This window comes from Carcharhinus amblyrhynchos, chromosome 8 (assembly GCF_965287045.1).
Source record: "Carcharhinus amblyrhynchos chromosome 8, sCarAmb.v2.hapA, whole genome shotgun sequence".
NCBI classification, from domain to species: domain Eukaryota; kingdom Metazoa; phylum Chordata; class Chondrichthyes; order Carcharhiniformes; family Carcharhinidae; genus Carcharhinus; species Carcharhinus amblyrhynchos.
In genome coordinates, this window is record NC_137331.1 from 13676675 (window position 1) to 13695657 (window position 18983).

At 43.1% G+C, this 18983-nt stretch overlaps 1 protein-coding gene across 2 annotated transcripts in view; it reads left to right on the top strand.

Annotated features, from left to right (window-relative positions):
* The window catches only part of itga9 (integrin, alpha 9), a 424393-nt gene that overhangs the window by 270270 nt on the left and 135140 nt on the right, over positions 1 to 18983 (top strand). For both annotated transcript variants that reach the window (XM_080193712.1, XM_080193713.1), the window contains one exon: positions 9889 to 10039. In XM_080193712.1, coding sequence (XP_080049838.1) covers positions 9889 to 10039 — 151 coding nt within the window. The remainder of the gene's footprint in view (positions 1 to 9888; positions 10040 to 18983) is intronic.

An 18983-nucleotide genomic window follows, 5' to 3' on the forward strand; every position in this document is an offset into this window, starting at 1 on the left:
AAGATCACAAAGGGACAAATATAAATCTCTTACTATTTGATTCCTCATAATGGCAGTTCCTTTTCCACATATAGTGGTGATCATGAGTTGCCTGGACATTTCTTGCATTATTGTTTTAAGGCATTCATCCTGAAAGATTAAGACAAGCACCTCCTTTGTTTCAAGAATGAACCATTCAATTTGGGAATGGCATTTGGTGGCCTGAGGATATGTATCATTAATCCTTTTTCATCTTGAATATACCCTATTGTTACAGTTTGTCAGTGAGGCCGTTTTTGAATACACATTGCAGTACATCTGACCTTTGGTGGCCGTTTTTGAATTACATAGTCTACCTGTTAAAAGAAAAGCCAATTTCAAACAGTCGATATTGAATAAAACAGTGGTTAGCACTTCTGCCTCACAGGGGCAGAGAACTCAGTTTGATTCTGGCCTTGAGTCACTGTGTGGAGTTTGCACATTCTCTCTGTGTCTGCGTGGGTTGCCTCTGGGTGCTCTGGTTTCCTCCCACACTCCAAAGATGTGCAAGGCCAGAGGATTGGCCATGACAAATTGCCCCTTAGTGTCCCAAGATATGTAGGTTAGATGAATTAGCCACGGTGAAAGTGTAGGGTTATGAGGTTAGGGTGAGTAAGACACTGTTAGAGAATCAGTGCAGTCTCAATGGACTGAATAGCCTCCTCTGCACTGTAGGGATTTTATTATTCAAGTCTTAAAAAGTTAGGAATATTGCGCACTATGAGTTTTTCGGAGACCTCTGTATTTTGCTGGCTCCTTTTAGGAGATTTCTCTTTATTAATACAGCTCAGCAAATACAAAGAACTCTCCAAAGATAGTAATTCTGGTTTGAAGATACACTTTATTGCCTAGGCCTGGTTCCACCATGGAGGGCAAGCACTTTGAGACAGCAAAAATTACTCTAATTACATTATCAAGACATTTTGCAGTTACATTTTTACAAAAATCATGTGCCACCTATCCTGTCCATCTTAATAGGATGGACCAATCATGTTAATATGGATTACTTACCTTGACCAATTATATCCTTCTTTTTGGCAGCATGAGAATTCATTGGTCTGTAGAATCTGGAAGCTTCCATTCACTTGTTTCTTAGCAACTCACTTGTCTCTTAGCAACTTCAGTTATGTAGGTAATAGAGTTCAAAGGTACCTTTCCCACTGTCTCTCAATTATGTAGGTTGTAAAGTTCAAAAGTTCCCGTTCCCACTGTCTGCTCAGTATTTTTTATCAGCAGAAATTGAATTGCCCCTTTCATGTTTATGACTGGGAACTATACTGATTAAAAACTGTGCTCTATGGCTACATTGTTCTTAAAGAATGTGGTTCATTTCACTTAGCTTTCATCCCATTATGTCTTGGGACAGTCTGTATTTGGCCAAGGTGTACAGAATATTTTAAAAACTATATATTTAAAATCTCTAACAGTGGTTATATGTGTTTATATATAACTGTACCTCTGTAATTCCAGGGATGTCATACATTTTCTGTACTACATTCACTTTAAATTAATCTATCCTGATTTATTAGTCTTTTAGTACCAGGCCATCTTTATTGCCTCTAAAACACGCCATTCCTCAGACTAACACAATTTTATACTTGTATATTTTTATGGTGTAAAATATAAATACAATGCTTCCTTCAACTTTTTCTCCAGAATGACCCTCTGACTGTAGTGAGGTATGAACAATTAAACTAGTGTGTTACCGAACTTGATTTTCTTGGAGTTAAGCTGACTCTGGATATCCTTAAAAATGCCGGGTGGGACCTGGTTGCAGAGAGGTTGGGGAAACAGTGGAAGATGGGGGATGCTGAAATGTTGATTGAACCATCAACTCCTTACCCAGTTCACAGCCCTGTCTTGGCATAAAGATGGATTAGATGATTTTGATCTATTGGACGCAGTGGGAATTTCTTCCCAACACTGCTGTGTCACCAGTGTGGACATCCTGTTGTGGATACACAGCCCGTTGGGTACCCCATGGAGATCAGTCCTCATATCTTGAACATCCTGCTGCAGGCTACCGTATGAGTCATCGAGCTGTTGCAGGATGTTCTTGCATGTGATAAGTGTGCTGTTGCGAGGGTAATGGACAGGGGCTAAAATCTGACCCACTGTTTCTTGAATCGAGGGTGAGAAGCATTTACTATTTTCCTGCCACTTTGCCTGTTCTGAACACTAAACTCTTTTGTGCCTCTGTAAAAACTCCAGGATAAAGAAAGCTCTGTTATTTTGCTCTGCTCAGCACTTCTCACTGCTTTGTCTATTTACATGAAGTTTATATTGGCAGGAATCTCAACTTACCAAACAATTTATGAATAACCTGGAGAGTTATATTTACTTATATTGTACTGGAGGCTTTGATGGGCTTAAAAGTGGACAAAACTCCAGGTCTGAGAGAATAGCATCACAGGCTGCTGTGGAAGGTGAGGCAGGAAATTGCAGGGGCTTAACACGAACTTTTAGTTCCTATCTTACTACGGAGGAAGTGCCGGAGGACGGCTAATGTGGTTTCACTTTTCAAAAAGGGTGATAGAGATGACGAGGAAATTACAAACCAGCAATCCTCACGTCAGTGTTAGGGAAATTATTGGAGAAAAGTCTAAAGGAGAGAATTAATGCCCACTTGGAAAGCCATGGGTTAATTAGGGAGAATCAGCATAGCTTTGTCAGAGGGCTGTCATGCCTATCAAATTTGATAGAATTTTTGCAAAAATTAATTGACTCTGCAGATGAGGGAAGTGCAGTTGATGTAGTTTATGTGGATTTTACTGAAGCCTTTGACAAGGTCCCACACGGGACACCGATTGAGAAGGTGAAGCACATGGAATCCAGGGAAACCTGGTGAGATGGATCCGAAACTGATTTAGTAATAGTCTAAAGGTGGTGATAGAAGGCTGTTTGGAGGCCGGTGTCCAGTGCCATACCACAAGGTTTAGTGTTGGGTTCCTTATTGTTTGTTATTTTCACAAATAATATAGATGATAATGTGGGGGGAATGATAAGTAAGTTTGTGGATGACATCAAGATTGGTAGGGTGGTTAATAGTGACAAAGAAGATTATAGGTTATAGGAAGGTATAGATGGGTTGGTCAGATGGGTAGAGCAATGGCAGATGGTATTTAACCCTGATAAAAGGAAGGTGATGCACTTTGGAAGAAGTAACAGGACTTTTAATGAATGGCAGGATATTGAGTAGCTCGGAGCAACAGAGGGATTTTTGGGGTACTTATTCACAGATCCCTGAAAGTGGTAGAGCAGGTAAATTGGATTGTTAAGAAGGCATATGGGACACTTGCTTTTAGCAGTCATGGCATAGAGTGGCAATAAGAAGTCTCACAACACCAGGTTAAAGTCCAATAGGTTTATTTGGCAGCACTAGCTTTCGGAGTCTCAAGCTCCTTCATCAGGTGAGTGTGTTCACAAACGGGGCATATAAAGACACAAACTCAATTTAACAAAATAATGGTTGGAATGCGAGTCTTTACAGGTAATCAAGTCTTAAAGGTACAGACAACGTGAGTGGAGAGAGGCCAAGCACAGGTTAAAGAGATGTGTATTGTCTCCAGACAGGACAGTTAGGGAGAGTCTGCAAACCCAGGCAAGTCATGGGGGTTATAGATAGTGTGACATGAACCCAAGATCCTGGTTGAGGCCGTCCTCATGTGTGCGGAACTTGGCTATCAGTCTCTGCTCAGCAATTCTGTGTTGTCGTGTGTCGTGACGGTCGCTTTGGAGAAGGCTTATCTGGAGATCAGACGCTGAATGCCTGTGACTGCTGAAGTGTTCCCCAACAGGAAGAGGACACTCCTGCCTGGTGATTGTCGAGTGGTGTTCATTCATCTGTTGTTGTAGCATCTGCGTGGTCTCCCCAATGTACCATGCCGCAGGAGATCCTTTTCCTACAGGGAGACAGCATTGGCCGAGTCGCAAGTGTACGTATTGTGTACCTGGTGGATGGTATTCTCATGTGAGATGATGGCACCCATGTTGATGATCTGGCACGTCTTGTAGAGGTTGCTGTGGCAGGGTTGTGTGGTGTCGTGGTCACTGTTTTCCTGAAGGCTGGGTAGTTTGCTGCAAACAATGGTCTGTTTGAAGTTGTGCGGTTGTTTGAAAGCAAGAAGTGGGGATGGCCTTGGCGAGATGTTTGTCTTCAACGATGACATGTTGAACCCTCCGGAGAAAATGTCGTAGCTTCTCTGCTCCGGGGAAGTACTGGACGATGAAGGGTACTTTGTCTGCCGTGTCCCGTGTTTGTCTTCTGAGGAGGCCAGTGCAGTTTTTCACTGTGGCGCGTTGGAACTGTCAATCAATGGGTCGAGCGCCATGTCCTGTTCTTATGAAGGCGTCTTTCAGTGTCGGTTGCGATCCTCCTCGTCTGAGCAGATCCTGTGTATATGGAGGGCTTGTCCGTAGAGGATGGCTTCTTTAAAGTGTTTGGGGTGGAAGCTGGAGAAGTGGAGCATCGTGAGGTTATCTGTGGGCTTGCAATCAAGTGAGGTGCTGAGGTGACCATCCTTGATGGAGACACGTCTCCTGTCACGTCTGTAGCTTTAAGAATTAATTACCTGCAAAGACTTGCATTTCAACCATTATCTAGAATATAAGAGCAAGGATGGAGCCATACAGAATATTGGTTCAGCCACAGCTGGAGTACTGTGTGAGGTTCTGTTCACCTCACTATAGGAAGGATGTGATAGATAGAGGGGTATAATGGAAATTCACCGAGATATTGCCTGGGATAGAATGTTTAATAGGCTTGGATTGTTTTCTTTAGAGCAGAGAAGGCGGAAGGAGGACATGATTGAGATGTATAAGATTATGAGGAGTATGGACAGAGCAATTAGGAAGCAACTGTTTCCCTTGATTGAGAGGTCAGTCATGAAGGGACATCACTTTAGGGTAAGGGGCAGGAAATTTGGAGGGGATTTAAGAGAAAGAATTTTTCCACAGAGGATGGTGCGAACCTGCAATGCACTGCCTGGAAAGGTAGTGGAGGCTGGACACCTTAACCTTTAAAAAGTATTTGGATGAGCACTTGAAATATCGTAACATGCAAGGATATAGGAACAGCTGCTGAAAAATGGGATTAGTGCAACTTTAGTGGTAGTTATTGTTGGTACAGACTCAGTGGGCCAAAGGGCCTTTTCTATGATGTACAACTCTATGACTCTATGACTATAGCTCGGCAGAGGATATTTATTATGATGTGATTATCGAATTACAGAGATTTACAGCATGGAAATAGGCCCTTTGGCCCAATTTGTCCATGCCACCCTTTTTTTCAATCCCAATTGATTGCATTTGGCCCATAATCCCTCTGTACTCATCATACCCATGTAACTGTCTAAATGCTTTTTAAAAGACAAAATTGTACCCCCCTCTACTATTACCCCTGGCAGCTTGTTCCAGACATTCACCACTCTGTGTGAAAAAGTTGCCCCTCTGGACACATTTGTATCTCTCCCCTCTCACCTTAAACCTATGCCCTCTAGTTTTAGACTCCCCTACCTTTGGGAAAAGATATTGACTATCTAGCTGATCTGTGCCCCTCATTATTTTATAGACCTCTATAAGATCACCTCTCAGCCTTCTACACTTCAGAGGAAAAAAGTCTCCGTCTATCCAGCCTCTCCTTATAAACTCAAACCATCAAGTCCCGGCAGCATCCTTACATCAAATTATCTGCATTTAAATTATATCAAAAATTGTAAGAGTAAATTCTGAACAGCTTCGGATCATTGGTTTTAAGTACCTTCACGTAACAGTTTGTGCTGTTTTCATTTTATCTGATGTTTATTCCGTGTTTAGACAGCCTTGAAATGAATAGTTCATTAGTTTTTTTTGCTCATTACCCACATAATGTTCATTCATACATGAACAGACATGGCAGTAATTTTCCAAGTGAAATCTCCCAGTATGTTGCCCCTCTTGTTGGCCAATGCATTTGATTCTCACCCTTTCTAAATTTCAAATTAACATACATGGTTACCCGTTTTTTTTCTCCAAATATTTAAAAGGCAGGGGATTTACATTCCTTGACACCCGAAGAACCCCATTGACTGTTCCATTTACACACATTCATGTTTATTTTCAACACTTTGAAAGGGCATTCGAGTTTTCTTAAAGGTCGTCTTACCTCCCCCAAAGGGCACCATACTTATCGAAAGAACTCTCTTAACTTTAGACCTTCTTCTGGTAGATCCAAAACACAAAAATCATATTTCAGACAACCTCACTAACAGTTGGGTCTAATTGTAGACAATTGCATTTTAACATGTACTAAGTGCAACTATTCCTGCAGAAATTCTGACATGTGATTGGGGGGTGTTGGGGAGGTGGGGGGCAGGACTTGTGCACTCGGAACTCCAGCATCATGTTGCTTAAGATGGGATCCTCCCTTTGCCTGGACAAAAATTCAGATCATCGTCTCACTTCCCTCTTCAGCTGGGTACTGTGAATAAGGGAAAGGGTGTGTGTGCAAGAGGCTCGTCAGCGGATAGTGAGAGCTGCAGCTCTGATTGTATAGCAACACTCTGCACCAGAAATGATAACTAACTCAATTCATCCACAATGTATATTCAGAAATAATCTGCATGTGTTCCATGTATATGACATCATAGAAAGATTGAGAAATAAATGTCAGTGGTTCTCAGAACCCCCTTCCAAATTTTTTAATCACCCAGCCCCATCCAAATTATAATGCAAGTAATACTAATAGTGTGATAGTATTACATGTAAAGAGTTTTTTAATAACTCACAGTAAATCAGGTATTTTCCCCTGTTACCAGTGAAATTGGTGTACCTGATTCTGATTGTGAAACATCGAGAGAGAGAGAGAGAGAGAAAGGTGAAGCAGAGCAGATATGGTGGAAACATTAGGGGAGCGGGGAGAGCAGAAGCAGTGGGGAGGCACAACCTGGGAGCAAGAGGAAAGGAGGAGCTTGATGGGAAGAGCAGGAGCACTGGGGGGTGGGGGTGAGAAGGAGCACTGGGGGGTGGGGGGGAGACCAAGAGCACCTGGGGTGGGGGCAAGCAGGAGCACTGGGGGGTGGGGGCAAGCAGGAGCACCGGGGGTGGGGGCGAGCAGGAGCACCGGGGGGTGGGGGCGAGAAGGAGCACCGGGGGGTGGGGATGAGAAGGAGCACTGGGGGGTGGGGATGAGAAGGAGCACTGGGGGGTGGGGATGAGAAGGAGCACTGGGGGGTGGGGATGAGAAGGAGCACTGGGGGGTGGGGATGAGAAGGAGCACTGGGGGGTGGGGATGAGAAGGAGCACTGGGGGGTGGGGGCGAGCAGGAGCACTGGGAGGTGGGGGTGAGCAGGAGCGCTGGGGGGTGGGGGCGAGAAGGAGCGCTGGGGGGTGGGGGCGAGAAGGAGCACTGGGGGGTGGGGGTGAGAAGGAGCACTGGGGGGTGGGGGCGAGAAGGAGCACTGGGGGGGGGGTGAGCAGGAGCGCTGGGGGGTGGGGGCGAGAAGGAGCGCTGGGGGGTGGGGGCGAGAAGGAGCACTGGGGGGTGGGGGTGAGAAGGAGCACTGGGGGGTGGGGGCGAGAAGGAGCACTGGGGGGTGGGGACGAGAAGGAGCTCTGGGGGGTGGGGGCGAGAAGGAGCACTGGGGGGTGGGGACGAGAAGGAGCACTGGGGGGTGGGGACGAGAAGGAGCACTGGGGGGTGGGGGTGAGCAGGAGCACCGGGGAGAGAGCAAGGGCACTGGGGGGTGGGGGCAGCAGGAGCACTGGGGGGTGGGGACGAGAAGGAGCACTGGGGGGTGGGGGTGAGCAGGAGCACCGGGGGGTGGGGACGAGAAGGAGCACTGGGGGGTGGGGGTGAGCAGGAGCACCGGGGAGAGAGCAAGGGCACTGGGGTGGGGGGGGCAGCAGGAGCAGTGGGGGTTTGCGGGGGTGTGGTTAAAGGAGAGCAGGAGCACTGCAGGGGGGAGAGCAGAAGCACCGGGGTTGGTGGGGGGGCAGGTTTAGTGCAGGAGCACCAAGGGGGAGGGCGGGGGGAGAGTGGGGGACCACTGTGCCCCTTGGAGTGACGACATACATTTTCCATCAGTTATGTGTGGACTCTAGTTTGAGAAATATTGTATTAGATATAACATGTGTTTCTATGATCTTTTGAAAGGCGTTTGATAAGGTGCCTCATAAAAGGTTGCTGCAGAAGGTTAGGGTGCACGGAGTTGGGGGTAAGGTGTTAGCGTGGATAGAGGATTGGTTGTCTAATAGGAGGCAGAGAGTTGGTATCAGTGGGTGCTATTCTGATTGGCGGTTGGTGACTAGTGGAGTGCCCCAGGGATCGGTGCTGGGGCCTCAGCTATTTACCATTTATATAGATGATCTGGAGGAGGGGGCTGAGTGTAGGGTGACGAAATTTGCTGATGACACGAAGATGAGAGGAAAAGCAAATTGCGCGGAGGGTGTGGAAAGTCTGCAGAGGGATCTGGATAGGCTGAGCGAGTGGGCGAGGACCTGGCAGATGGAGTATAATGTTAGCAAGAGTGAGGTTATCCACTTTGGCAGAAATAATAGTAGGAGGGATTATTATTTAAAGGGCAAAAAGCTGCAGCTTGCTACGGTGCAGAGGGACCTGGGGGTCCTTGTGCATGAGTCGCAAAAACCCAGTCTGCAGGCGAATCAAGAAGGCGAATGGGATGCTGGCCTTTATAGTGAGGGGGATAGAATATAAAAGCAGGGAGGTCTTGCTGCAACTGTACAGGGTACTGGTGAGGCTGCAGTTGGAGTACTGTGTGCAGTTTTGGTCACCGCACTTGCGCAAGGATATATTGGCCTTGGAGGGAGTGCAGAGGAGGTTCACTAGGCAGATACCAGAGATGAGGGGGTTGGACTATGAAGAGAGACTAAATAGACTGGGTCTGTACTCGTTGGAGTTTAGAAGGATGAGGGGGGATCTTATAGAGACGTATAAGATAATGAAAGGGATGGATAGGGTAGAGGTAGAGAGATTCTTCCCGCTCAGAAAGGACAACAGGACTAGAGGGCACAGCCTCAAGATAAGAGGGGGGCAGTTTAGGTCGGAGTTGAGGAGGAACTTCTTCACTCAAAGGGTGGTGAATCTCTGGAATTCTCTGCCCGTTGAAGTGGTGGAGGCTACCTCGCTAAATATATTTAAGTCACGGGTAGATAGGTTTTTGACAGACAAGGGAATTAAGGGTTATGGGGGCAGAGCGGGAAAGTGGAACTGATCCACTTCAGATCAGCCATGATCTTATTGAATGGCGGGGCAGGCTCGAAGGGCTAGATGGCCTACTCCTGCTCCTATTTCTTATGTTCTTATGTTCTTATACTGAGTGACACAACCTGGTTTTAAACAGTGCAAACTACATCTTCAGGTTAGGACAGGAAAATCTTTTTTGAAAATGTGCCTCTACATTCTGTCTCTGCTGTTTGTCCAAATGCATGAAAAGTTCTTACCTTGATCTTTAGGGAATTAATGCTGCCTCTAAATTATTGCACATTTCCTGCCTATAATACCCTCCCTTCTCCATCCAGTTCTCAGACAATGATCAGTACTTTCTCATGTCTTTCTTAACTGTGCTCTGTCTTTGGCACTGACCGACTAGATTGGTCTTTCCTACGTTATTCTTCTTAAAAATGGGATTTATAAAGCTATTTCTAATTCATAATGAATTTATATTCGATGGGCATGAATCATAGATTATAAAACTATAAACTTTCACAAGGGCTCAGATGTTGCCCACAAAATATGCCTGTGCATTCAACTCTTGCTGCTCAGATATAAATCATATGATAGCCACACTTCATCCCAACTGCAGCAGGACTCCCCGCTAATCCTGAGTGGCACAGAATGCTAATTTCTTTCTGTTTTCTGATTTTTTTTTTCAGTATTGGTGAGAGCAAGCCTTTCTTAGCATTAGGGGCAGTGAAGAACATCTCTGTGAATGTGACGGTTCGAAATGCAGGAGACGATGCATACGACACCAACGTTTATTTCAACTTTACTGAAGAGCTCTTCTTCATCAAAATGTGGCAGAAGGTTGGTAAACAACGGATGCATCTTGAACTCATAAGGCTAGAAATTTTTGATCTGTCTTTTTGGAACTGGAATCCAGACTAGGCCTGACTTGTGAGTCATTAAAACTCAGGCTGTTGTAGCAGGTTTTTGAAGCTTAGCGTTCATGGAAGAATCTAACGGGAACTCCTGCGGCTCTGGGTTTTATTTTGGTTGTAACTTAAAGCTTAAAGTCTGTGGGGGGAAGAAAAGGATCCATAACAGCAGTTTGGGATTGATTTTTCTTTGGTGTCTCACTCCATTTCAACAAATCAGAAGGGAAGTTGCAGTAACGACAGCAACAAAACCTTCTGTCTGTTCAAGCCTTATCTAATGAGGAAGTCTGTGTCTGTGACTGGGATATAGTGATAAAGAAAAATTTTTAACTGCGAGCTTACTGGTGTGAATTATGTTTCAGTAGTATGGCTGAATCAAATATTTTGTCAAATTTCTTGAAGCTGATACCATGATCCCATGTTCTTCTTGAATATTTCCATTTCCCATCTTTGGCTTTACTTTGTAGCAAGTATTAGATGTATTTTCTTCTTGCTCTCTTGTTATAGTTTTGGTTAAATGGTTTGCTCAAACAGTTATTATGAATATCCCTTATTTAAAGTAAAAGCAAAATTACAAGTTTTTAGTAAGAGCAAGTTCAAGACCCGAAGCTTCTTTTCATAAATTAGAATCTTTAATGATTGCTATCATCCAGATTGTATTCCATTTCCTCTCTAAGAGGCATGTACCCACAATATTCTTGTTCTGGTGTTAGTGAGTTGTGTGTGGTTACTTGCTAGTTTCTTTGGGAACAGGGAAGACTACAGTGGGGTCTCAGCTTTTTCATTCTGAAAGAAGGTATCTGAAAGGTTACCTTACAGAAATTATCAGATTGTAAATACTATGAAAAAAAATACATCTGAAAATGTTACGCTGCAATAAATTGCGACTGTAGAACACAGGTACAAACTAGTAAAAGATAAATTTAGCATGGATGTCGGAATGTTTCTCTGCACAGAAAGTGGACCATCAGATAGAGTAATGAAGGCAAAATGTTTGGAATCTTGGACAACCAATTGGATGCTCCAGTGATGGATCACTGGGGGCATTTTTGATGGATGAGGTGACATAGACAGAATGATCTTCTTCACCTTAGTCTGAATAATTTGGTCCCCACGAACGCTGGCAAATCTGCAAATCTGATTTGATTTATTATTGTCACATGTATTGGGATACAGTAAAAAGCATTGTTTCTCGCGTGCTAAACAGCCAAAACATACCGTTCAAGTTAAAGTTTATTTATTAGTCACAAATAGGCTTACATTAACACTGCAATGAAGTTACTGTGAAAACCCCCAATACGCCACACTCTGGCGCCTGTTTAGAGGGAGAATTTAGCATGGCTAATGCACCTAACCAGCATGTCCTTCAAACTATGGGAGGAAACCGGAGCACCCTGAGGAAACCCACGCAGACACGGGGAGAATGTGCAGACTCTGCACAGACAGTGACCCAAGCCAGGAATCAAACGTGGGCCCCTGGCGCTGTGAGGCAGCCGTGCTAACCTCGGTACCACCGTGCTGTCCAGAGAGATTGCAGAATATTGTGTTACATCCATAGCTGGGGTGTGGAGAAAAATCAGCTTAATGTATAGTAGGTCCATTTAAAAATCTGATAGCAACAGAGAAGAAGCTGCCCTTGAGTCGGCTGGTACATGATCTCAGACTTTTGTATCTTTTTCTCGACGGAAGAAGGGGGAAAGAAAGTATGTCCGGGTGCGTGGGGTCCTTGATTATTCTGGCTGCTTTTCCAAGACAGCAGGAAATGTAGGCAGAGTCACTAGATGGGAGGTTGGTTTACATGATGCGTTCACAGCGCGTTGTAATTTCTTGAGGTCTCTGTCCAGAATAATGTATTTGTTATAAAGCGTGGTATCTAGATCTATTCACAGTACTCAGTTGTGCCTAACAAGGATTTTGTATATCTGATACATGACTTCTACCCTGTTTTCATTCTATTCCTTTAGTTAGAAAGGCCAACATGCCAGTTTTGATTATTTTCTCTACCTGTTCATGACATTTTGATGATCTAGGTACATGGAGCCTTAAGTCTCTTTGGACCTCCGCTATTTTGAGCTTTTCAACTTTAAAAGGTACCCTGTTTTATCATTTTGAGGTTCAAGTAGATGACCTCACATTTGTCAATAATGCAACCCAATTGCCACAGTTTTGCAAATTCACTTAATCTGTTACTATCTCTTTGTAATTTTAAGCTTCCATGCGTTGTGCTACATTTTGGTGTGACCAGCAAATTTGGATATGTGGCTTTCTGAAACATTGGTAGAAATGTGGATGAGATCTTGAACACAGTTCCTTGTTTGGCACCCCAAGTCACACTCTGCCCATTGGATTGCCTGCTAATATCCCTACTGCCTGTTTCCCGCCACTCAGCCTATTTCCTAACCAAAAATTTGCTTCAATTCCAGGAGCTTCAATTATAACTAACAATCTCTTATTGGGGATGTTATCAAAGACCTTTTATAAGTTTGTATAAACAGTATCCACAGTTATTGCGCTGTCCAGTGTATAGCCACCTCTTCAAAAATATCCATCAATTTCCTTGGGTATGATCCCCCTTTTTAAAAACCCAAGCTATTTCCCTCTGACCAGCTGAAAAATCTCAAGGTATTCAGTCACCCTATCACTAATTACAGACTCCAGCAATTTTCTGAAAAACATGCCATTCTAACTGGTTTACAATCCTCTGGTTTACCTCTCTCTCACCTTAGATAGTTACATGTGTAATTTTCCAATCTAAAGAATGGTTCCAGAACCAAAAGAACTTCAGAGAGTTATACTTATAGTATTTGCAATGTTCTCAACCACTTCCCTTAACTTCTTAGGGTCAAAACCATCTTGAGGATCTGCCATTCTTTAGTGTTTTTTTTTTACTACAGTTAGTCTATTACTGAAGGGACCCTGCTCTGCTGGCTGTTTCTGAATACAATCATCTTCTGTTAGTAGATGTTAGTAATATGTTAGAATTTTGGAGAGCAGAGTTAGTGGTGTCCAAGTCCCTAATATGCATGGCAGCATGTTTATTGATGGGAATTTTGTCAGATTTGTATGTGATGTTGTACTGTGTTCTGAGCCAACAACATATCCTGCCCTCTGCAACAGAGGCAGTGATGTGTACATCTTGAATTGCCAGAGTGCTTGGTATGTTTCCTACAGCTAGGTCAGACTGCATTTTTAGCATTCAGAAGGAGCCCATATATGAAAAGTCAGCAAAGTATGGCTACTCTTCCTTAGTAATCTTTCTGAATCCAGCAGATTCTATTATCGTCACTCAAATGACCAATAAACATGAGACTGCATTGGCAATCATACTTGAACTGGCTGGGCAAGTGAACACAATTTTCTCTCCGTTGTTCATAGCAGTTAGAAATATATTCTTCATACTCCATGAGTCTTGCTTCAAATGTATCAACTCTGCTTTGCAACACTTGAAGTAGGAGCTGGCAGTTTAAATCCACAAAGGAACACTTTGCCCTGGTTTATCCTTGCCTTGCATCTCAACTGCAAACATTGCATTTTTCCACAAAATGGTTTAATTCTAAACACTATCCCTTTAAGAGCTGCTAATCCAGTGTTTATCCTCTTTTATGAACCAAGCATGATCCCTGGACATCAGCTAATTTTTGTAGAGTGTAAATGATAATTACTTGGGCTGCCCAATTAATGCCAAAGCATAATTGATTTGAATTATTGTTAAGGCGCACAATAGGGTTTGTGTTCGCCACTGAGAATGGGTCTTAAATCTTAATCTTCAATCTTAATTGAATTTACTGGGCCTTTGTAGACGAATTATATGATTGCCTGAAAGAGGAGACTGCTGAGATTTGGTTGTCACCGATCATTTCCTGTTGTCTGTTGGCATTGAAAACAGAAGCATATAATTTACAAAATGAATAGCACTGGGTGAAAGAGCAGTAACTTATTACTCAGCAGTAAGAGAGCAACCAGGAATAATGTTGATTGCAGCTGTAGTGGAAAGGGTGAGTTTGTCATTTTGTCAGCTTTGCTCAGTTGTTGGCAGTCTCGTCTCTGGAGATTGTAAATTCAAGCCCCACTTGAAGATTTTAAGATTAGCCGAACTGCGGTCAGAAATTTTGCTCTCAGTTCAGGCAGGCACACAGAACCGGGAGAATCCCCGACTCTGCAAAGCTGACTCTGGCAAAACTGCCCAGATGTTCAGATTTTGGGTGTGGGGTGGCAGAGGAGGGCAGGTGTAATGGGAATCCTGGCCGCTGATCCCAGTGTGGAGGCAGAGATGAGCCCAGTGTGGGCTGGGCAGCTCGGTCAGGTATATGGCAGGTCGATTTGAGAGTTGATGGTGCTGTTTTTGTGCCTTGGAGCGGACATCACTGCGCCGTCAGCTGAAAAATCGTTAAATGTTGTCCAACTGGTTGCTGATCTGGAAACAGATGGCGTATCTGTAAAAGAATCATTTAGATCTGGAATGTTAACTCTGTTTCTCTCCACAGATGCTGCCGAACATGCTGAGTTTTCCCTATTCTTATGCTCTAACCCTCCTGAAATAAGAACCAACATTCCGTTAGCCTTCTTGATTTCCTGCTGCAGCTATCTGTTAGCTTTCTGTGTTTAATGCATAAGTACACCCAAGTTGTGTTGCAGTTTTTTGCAGTTTTACTCCACTTAAGTAATACTCCGTTCTCTTGTTTTCCCTTATGAAATGAACATAGAAACCATAGAACCATAGAAAATTACAGCTCAGAAACAGGCCTTTTGGCCCTTCTTGCCTGTGCCGAACCATTTTTTGCCTAGTCCCACTGACCTGCACTTGGACCATATCCCTCCACACCCCCCTCATCCATGAACCCGTCCAAGTTTTTCTTAAATGTTAAAAGTGACCCCGCATTTACCACTTTATCCGGCAGCTCATTCCACACTCCCACCACTCTCTGCATGAAGAAGCCCCCCCTAATATTCCCTTTAAACTTTTCTCCTTTCACCCTTAACCCATGCCCTCTGGTTTTTTTTCTCCTCTAGCCTCAGTGGAAAAAGCCTGCTTGCATTCACTGTATCTATACCCATCAAAATCTTATACACAACTTCACATTTTCCCACATTGCACTCCATTTACTGAATTTTTGCACACTTACTTAACCTTTCAATATCTCTTTTTAAACTGTTTGTATTCCCCTCACAATTTGCCTATCCGCCTACTTTTGTGTCATCCACAAACGCAGTATATTTGCTTCCTTCCTCCAAGCAGTATATAATGTAAACCGTTGTAGTCCCAGCACTGATCCCTGTGGAACCTCACTGGCTACAAGCTGCCAAACTGGAAAAGAACCCCTTATCCCCACTTGCTGTTTCCCATCCCCTCAGCCAATTCTCTATCCATGCCAATAGACTACCTCCAACTCCATGGGCTCTTATCTTATGGCTTAACCTTTTCAAATGCCTTCTGAAATTGAAATACAACACATCTACTGGTTCTTCTCCATCCACTCTCGTTGAGACTTCCTCAAAAAACTCTAATAAATTAGTCAGACATTATTTCCTTTTCATGAAGCCATGCTGACTCTGCTTGATTAGATAATGATTTTCCAAATTTGCTGCTATTACTTCCTCAATAATTGATTTCAACATTTTTCCAACAGTAGATGTTAGGCTATAGTTAGCCACTTTTTTGCCTCCCTCCCTTTTAAATAGGGTATCACATTGACAGTTTTCCAATCCTCCAGTACTTCTCCAGAATCCAAGGATTTTTGGAAAATTACAACCAAAGCATCCATTAACATTGTAGCTACTTCCTTTATGATCCTACGATGCAAGCCTTCAGGGCCAGGGGGCTTATCTGCACCTTTCATCTGATGAGTGAGTCACAGGAATAATCAGCAAATTCCTACACCAAGGATGATCCAGCAAACCACCTGGGTTTTTGCAAACTTCAGTTTGCTCTTCCCTCAAGCTGTCAGAGAAATGTTAGGAATATGATTTATGATGAGAAAAGATCTGATCACAAGCTATTTAAACATATGGAGCTGTGGAAGCTTTTTAGAGGGGGGTAGTTAGAAGTGGATGACATTAAACCAATATGAATAAGTCCCATTTAATGGAACTTGATGAATCTTGAATTTTCATCAGTTATGATGTTTCAACCTGCAAGAAGCTCAAGTAGTGCTCAACAGAACTCCCAAACCCTGGCGCTGTAGCTGATGCCTCAATGAAGCTTGAGAAGAATCTAATGCAGGCAGTTAGACTCTGGTGGGGCCCGGTCCTCAAAGGATGGGCCATGCACAGCTAGCCAAAGGCTAAGGCCTTTGAATGATTGGCTACCAGGACATTTGTGAGAAGCTGTTTTGGGATGCTGGTCTTAATGACACTGCCTGTGGTAGGTTATGTGTGATCTTCTACATTGGGAATCAGACATTGCTATGGCAATTTAATAATGCTTCATAATTGACTTATCAAAGTAACATTAGTGTTCATCTGATAATCACTTCCCTGGAGTTTCAACAACACTATTCTTCAACTTTGGTGGAATCTCCCAGAAACAGCATGAGTGGCTAAAAGTAGCCACTGGTTGTGGTGGGAGATCGAGAATACCCTGTGGATGTTATCCAAAAGTATCCTTGGAGTACACAAATTAAGGTCAGACGCTGTCAGAATGCGAGCTGAATTTCCCCTTGTGAAGATTCTGACTGAAACATTGTGACATGCTATTCAGCCTGATCATTACAAATCATTGAACCTACTGTCAGTACATTCTTGCTGGAGAATTTTTCTGCAAACTCCAAGCAAATGAAGTAAAAAGGCTTATTTTTCCAGAGTTTTCATTGATCGTCACTGAAGTTACAGAAGGATATTGGAACATCCGCAGAAATCCCACGCACCTTTCTGACAGGTTTAACAGATTTATAAGAGAGCAAAAGTAAAATAAAAAAAAGAAAGAATTTGCATTTATACCTTTGCAATACCAGCACGTAAGAATATAAGAACTCGGAGCAGGAGTTGGCCATCTGACCCCTCAAGCCTGCTCTGCCATTCATTCAGATCATGGCTGGTCTTTTCATGGACTCAGCTCCACTTACCCGCCCGCTCACCATAACCCTTAATTCCTTTACTGTTCAAAAATCTAACTCTCCTTGCCTTAAAAGCATTCAATGAGGTAGCCTCAGCTGCTTTATTGGGCAGGGAATGCCACAGATTCAGAACCCTTTGAATCCAAGGGGTTTTTTAAAATCTCTATCCACTTTTGTTACATAGGAAGCGTGGAAGCTATTTTGTGCACAGACAACAATGAGATAAATGCCCGGATAATCTGTTCTAATGATATTGGTTAATGGGCAATAATTTACAGACCACTAGACGAGCTCCATTGTTCTTTATCAAATAATCCCATGGAATCTTTAATATCGACTAGTATGAATCTCAGTTTAACGTTTCATCCAGCAGACTGCACCTCTGACATGGCAACACTGTCTCAGTACTGCATTGTATCAGTGTAGATTATGCAGTGAAACCTCTGGCCTAGGGCTTGAACACGCAATCTTCTGATCAAAAAGAAGAGTGCTACTACTAAGCCGATGCTGACACTTAAAAAAAATATAAAAACTTTTGAAGCTTCCTCCTGGAGAATCAAAAACTGCTTTGGTGCAGTTACTTCTGATAGTAAGTCTTACTTGCCAAACAGTCCTGTTGGGAAAACAAAGGCAATGCTTCCCCCAGCAGCTACTAGAAAGGAATATCGACTCTCACAACAGACAATGAGACTGTGCAGAGTATGAAGATAGTCTGCACAATGCCCCTTTCTGATAATAAATTAGTTTCTGATAGAAAAGACTGGAATAGATACATGCTATCTGGCATGAATAGATAAAGACTGATGTTCTATCAGTGCATAAACCTGTTCATTATGGTTATGTTCACCATTCAGCATTAGATGTTCACACTTTTTATTTGGGACCTTGCATCTGCGCAGAAAATGAGGGTAAGAAAGGGGAGGGGAACATTTCAATGGCTTGCTGACCACATTGCTGATCAGTGTAGTTCCAAAGGAAGCAATGGGCACAGCTTTGTCTTTTCAAATCATTGGGTAACGCCTGTTTGGAAGAACTTCCAGTAAAAGTATCCTCATTTCAGAAAAACATTTGGAAGGAGCCAAGGAGAAATGCCTTTTAATGTTGCCTTATATTTAGTTATACTAATATTATACAACATACCAGATTCCTTATGGATCTCTAATTCATGTTGTTTAAACAAACTCAATATGGTTAACTCTACTGTACGAGCAATGACATTTCTTCCCCGAACACCCAGTGCTTTTGTTCTGAGTAAAGGAAAGGGATTGGAGCTCTGACATTTCCTGTGCAGGAACAGCCAGTAAAACATATTTTTAACTGGTGAAAAGAAACCACACACACAGCAGTTCAATATAATGTTTTGAGTTTAATCTTCACTTGTTACATTGAAAGTAGATAAAATTAAAAAGGTTATCTTTAGCACTGACCATTCATAACCTTTGCTAGAAGTGCTTTTTGCAAAATGAGAAGAATGGGAAGTCAAACAGCATTTACTACCGAGATCATGGAATATGCAAGAAAATGCACAGTTGTTGCCAAAGACAGAGGTCATGTCTTAAGTGCTGTTGCAAGCTGAATTTAAATGGATTGTGGTGAAAACAGTGAAGAAAGGAGAGCTTTTTGGAAGTTTTACTCTTCAAGATGTGTTCTTATTGAGCCATATTGCTGTTGTTTCAGCTAACCAAGTTGATGCATTGAATTTTATGAAGCCTCTTTTATTTGTGGCATGTTTTCCACATGCGGGTGCTAAGTCAAAGATTCCATGATGAAGCAGCCACTGCCATTGATGTTATCGGTGCTCACTGATCAACTTTTTCTGTG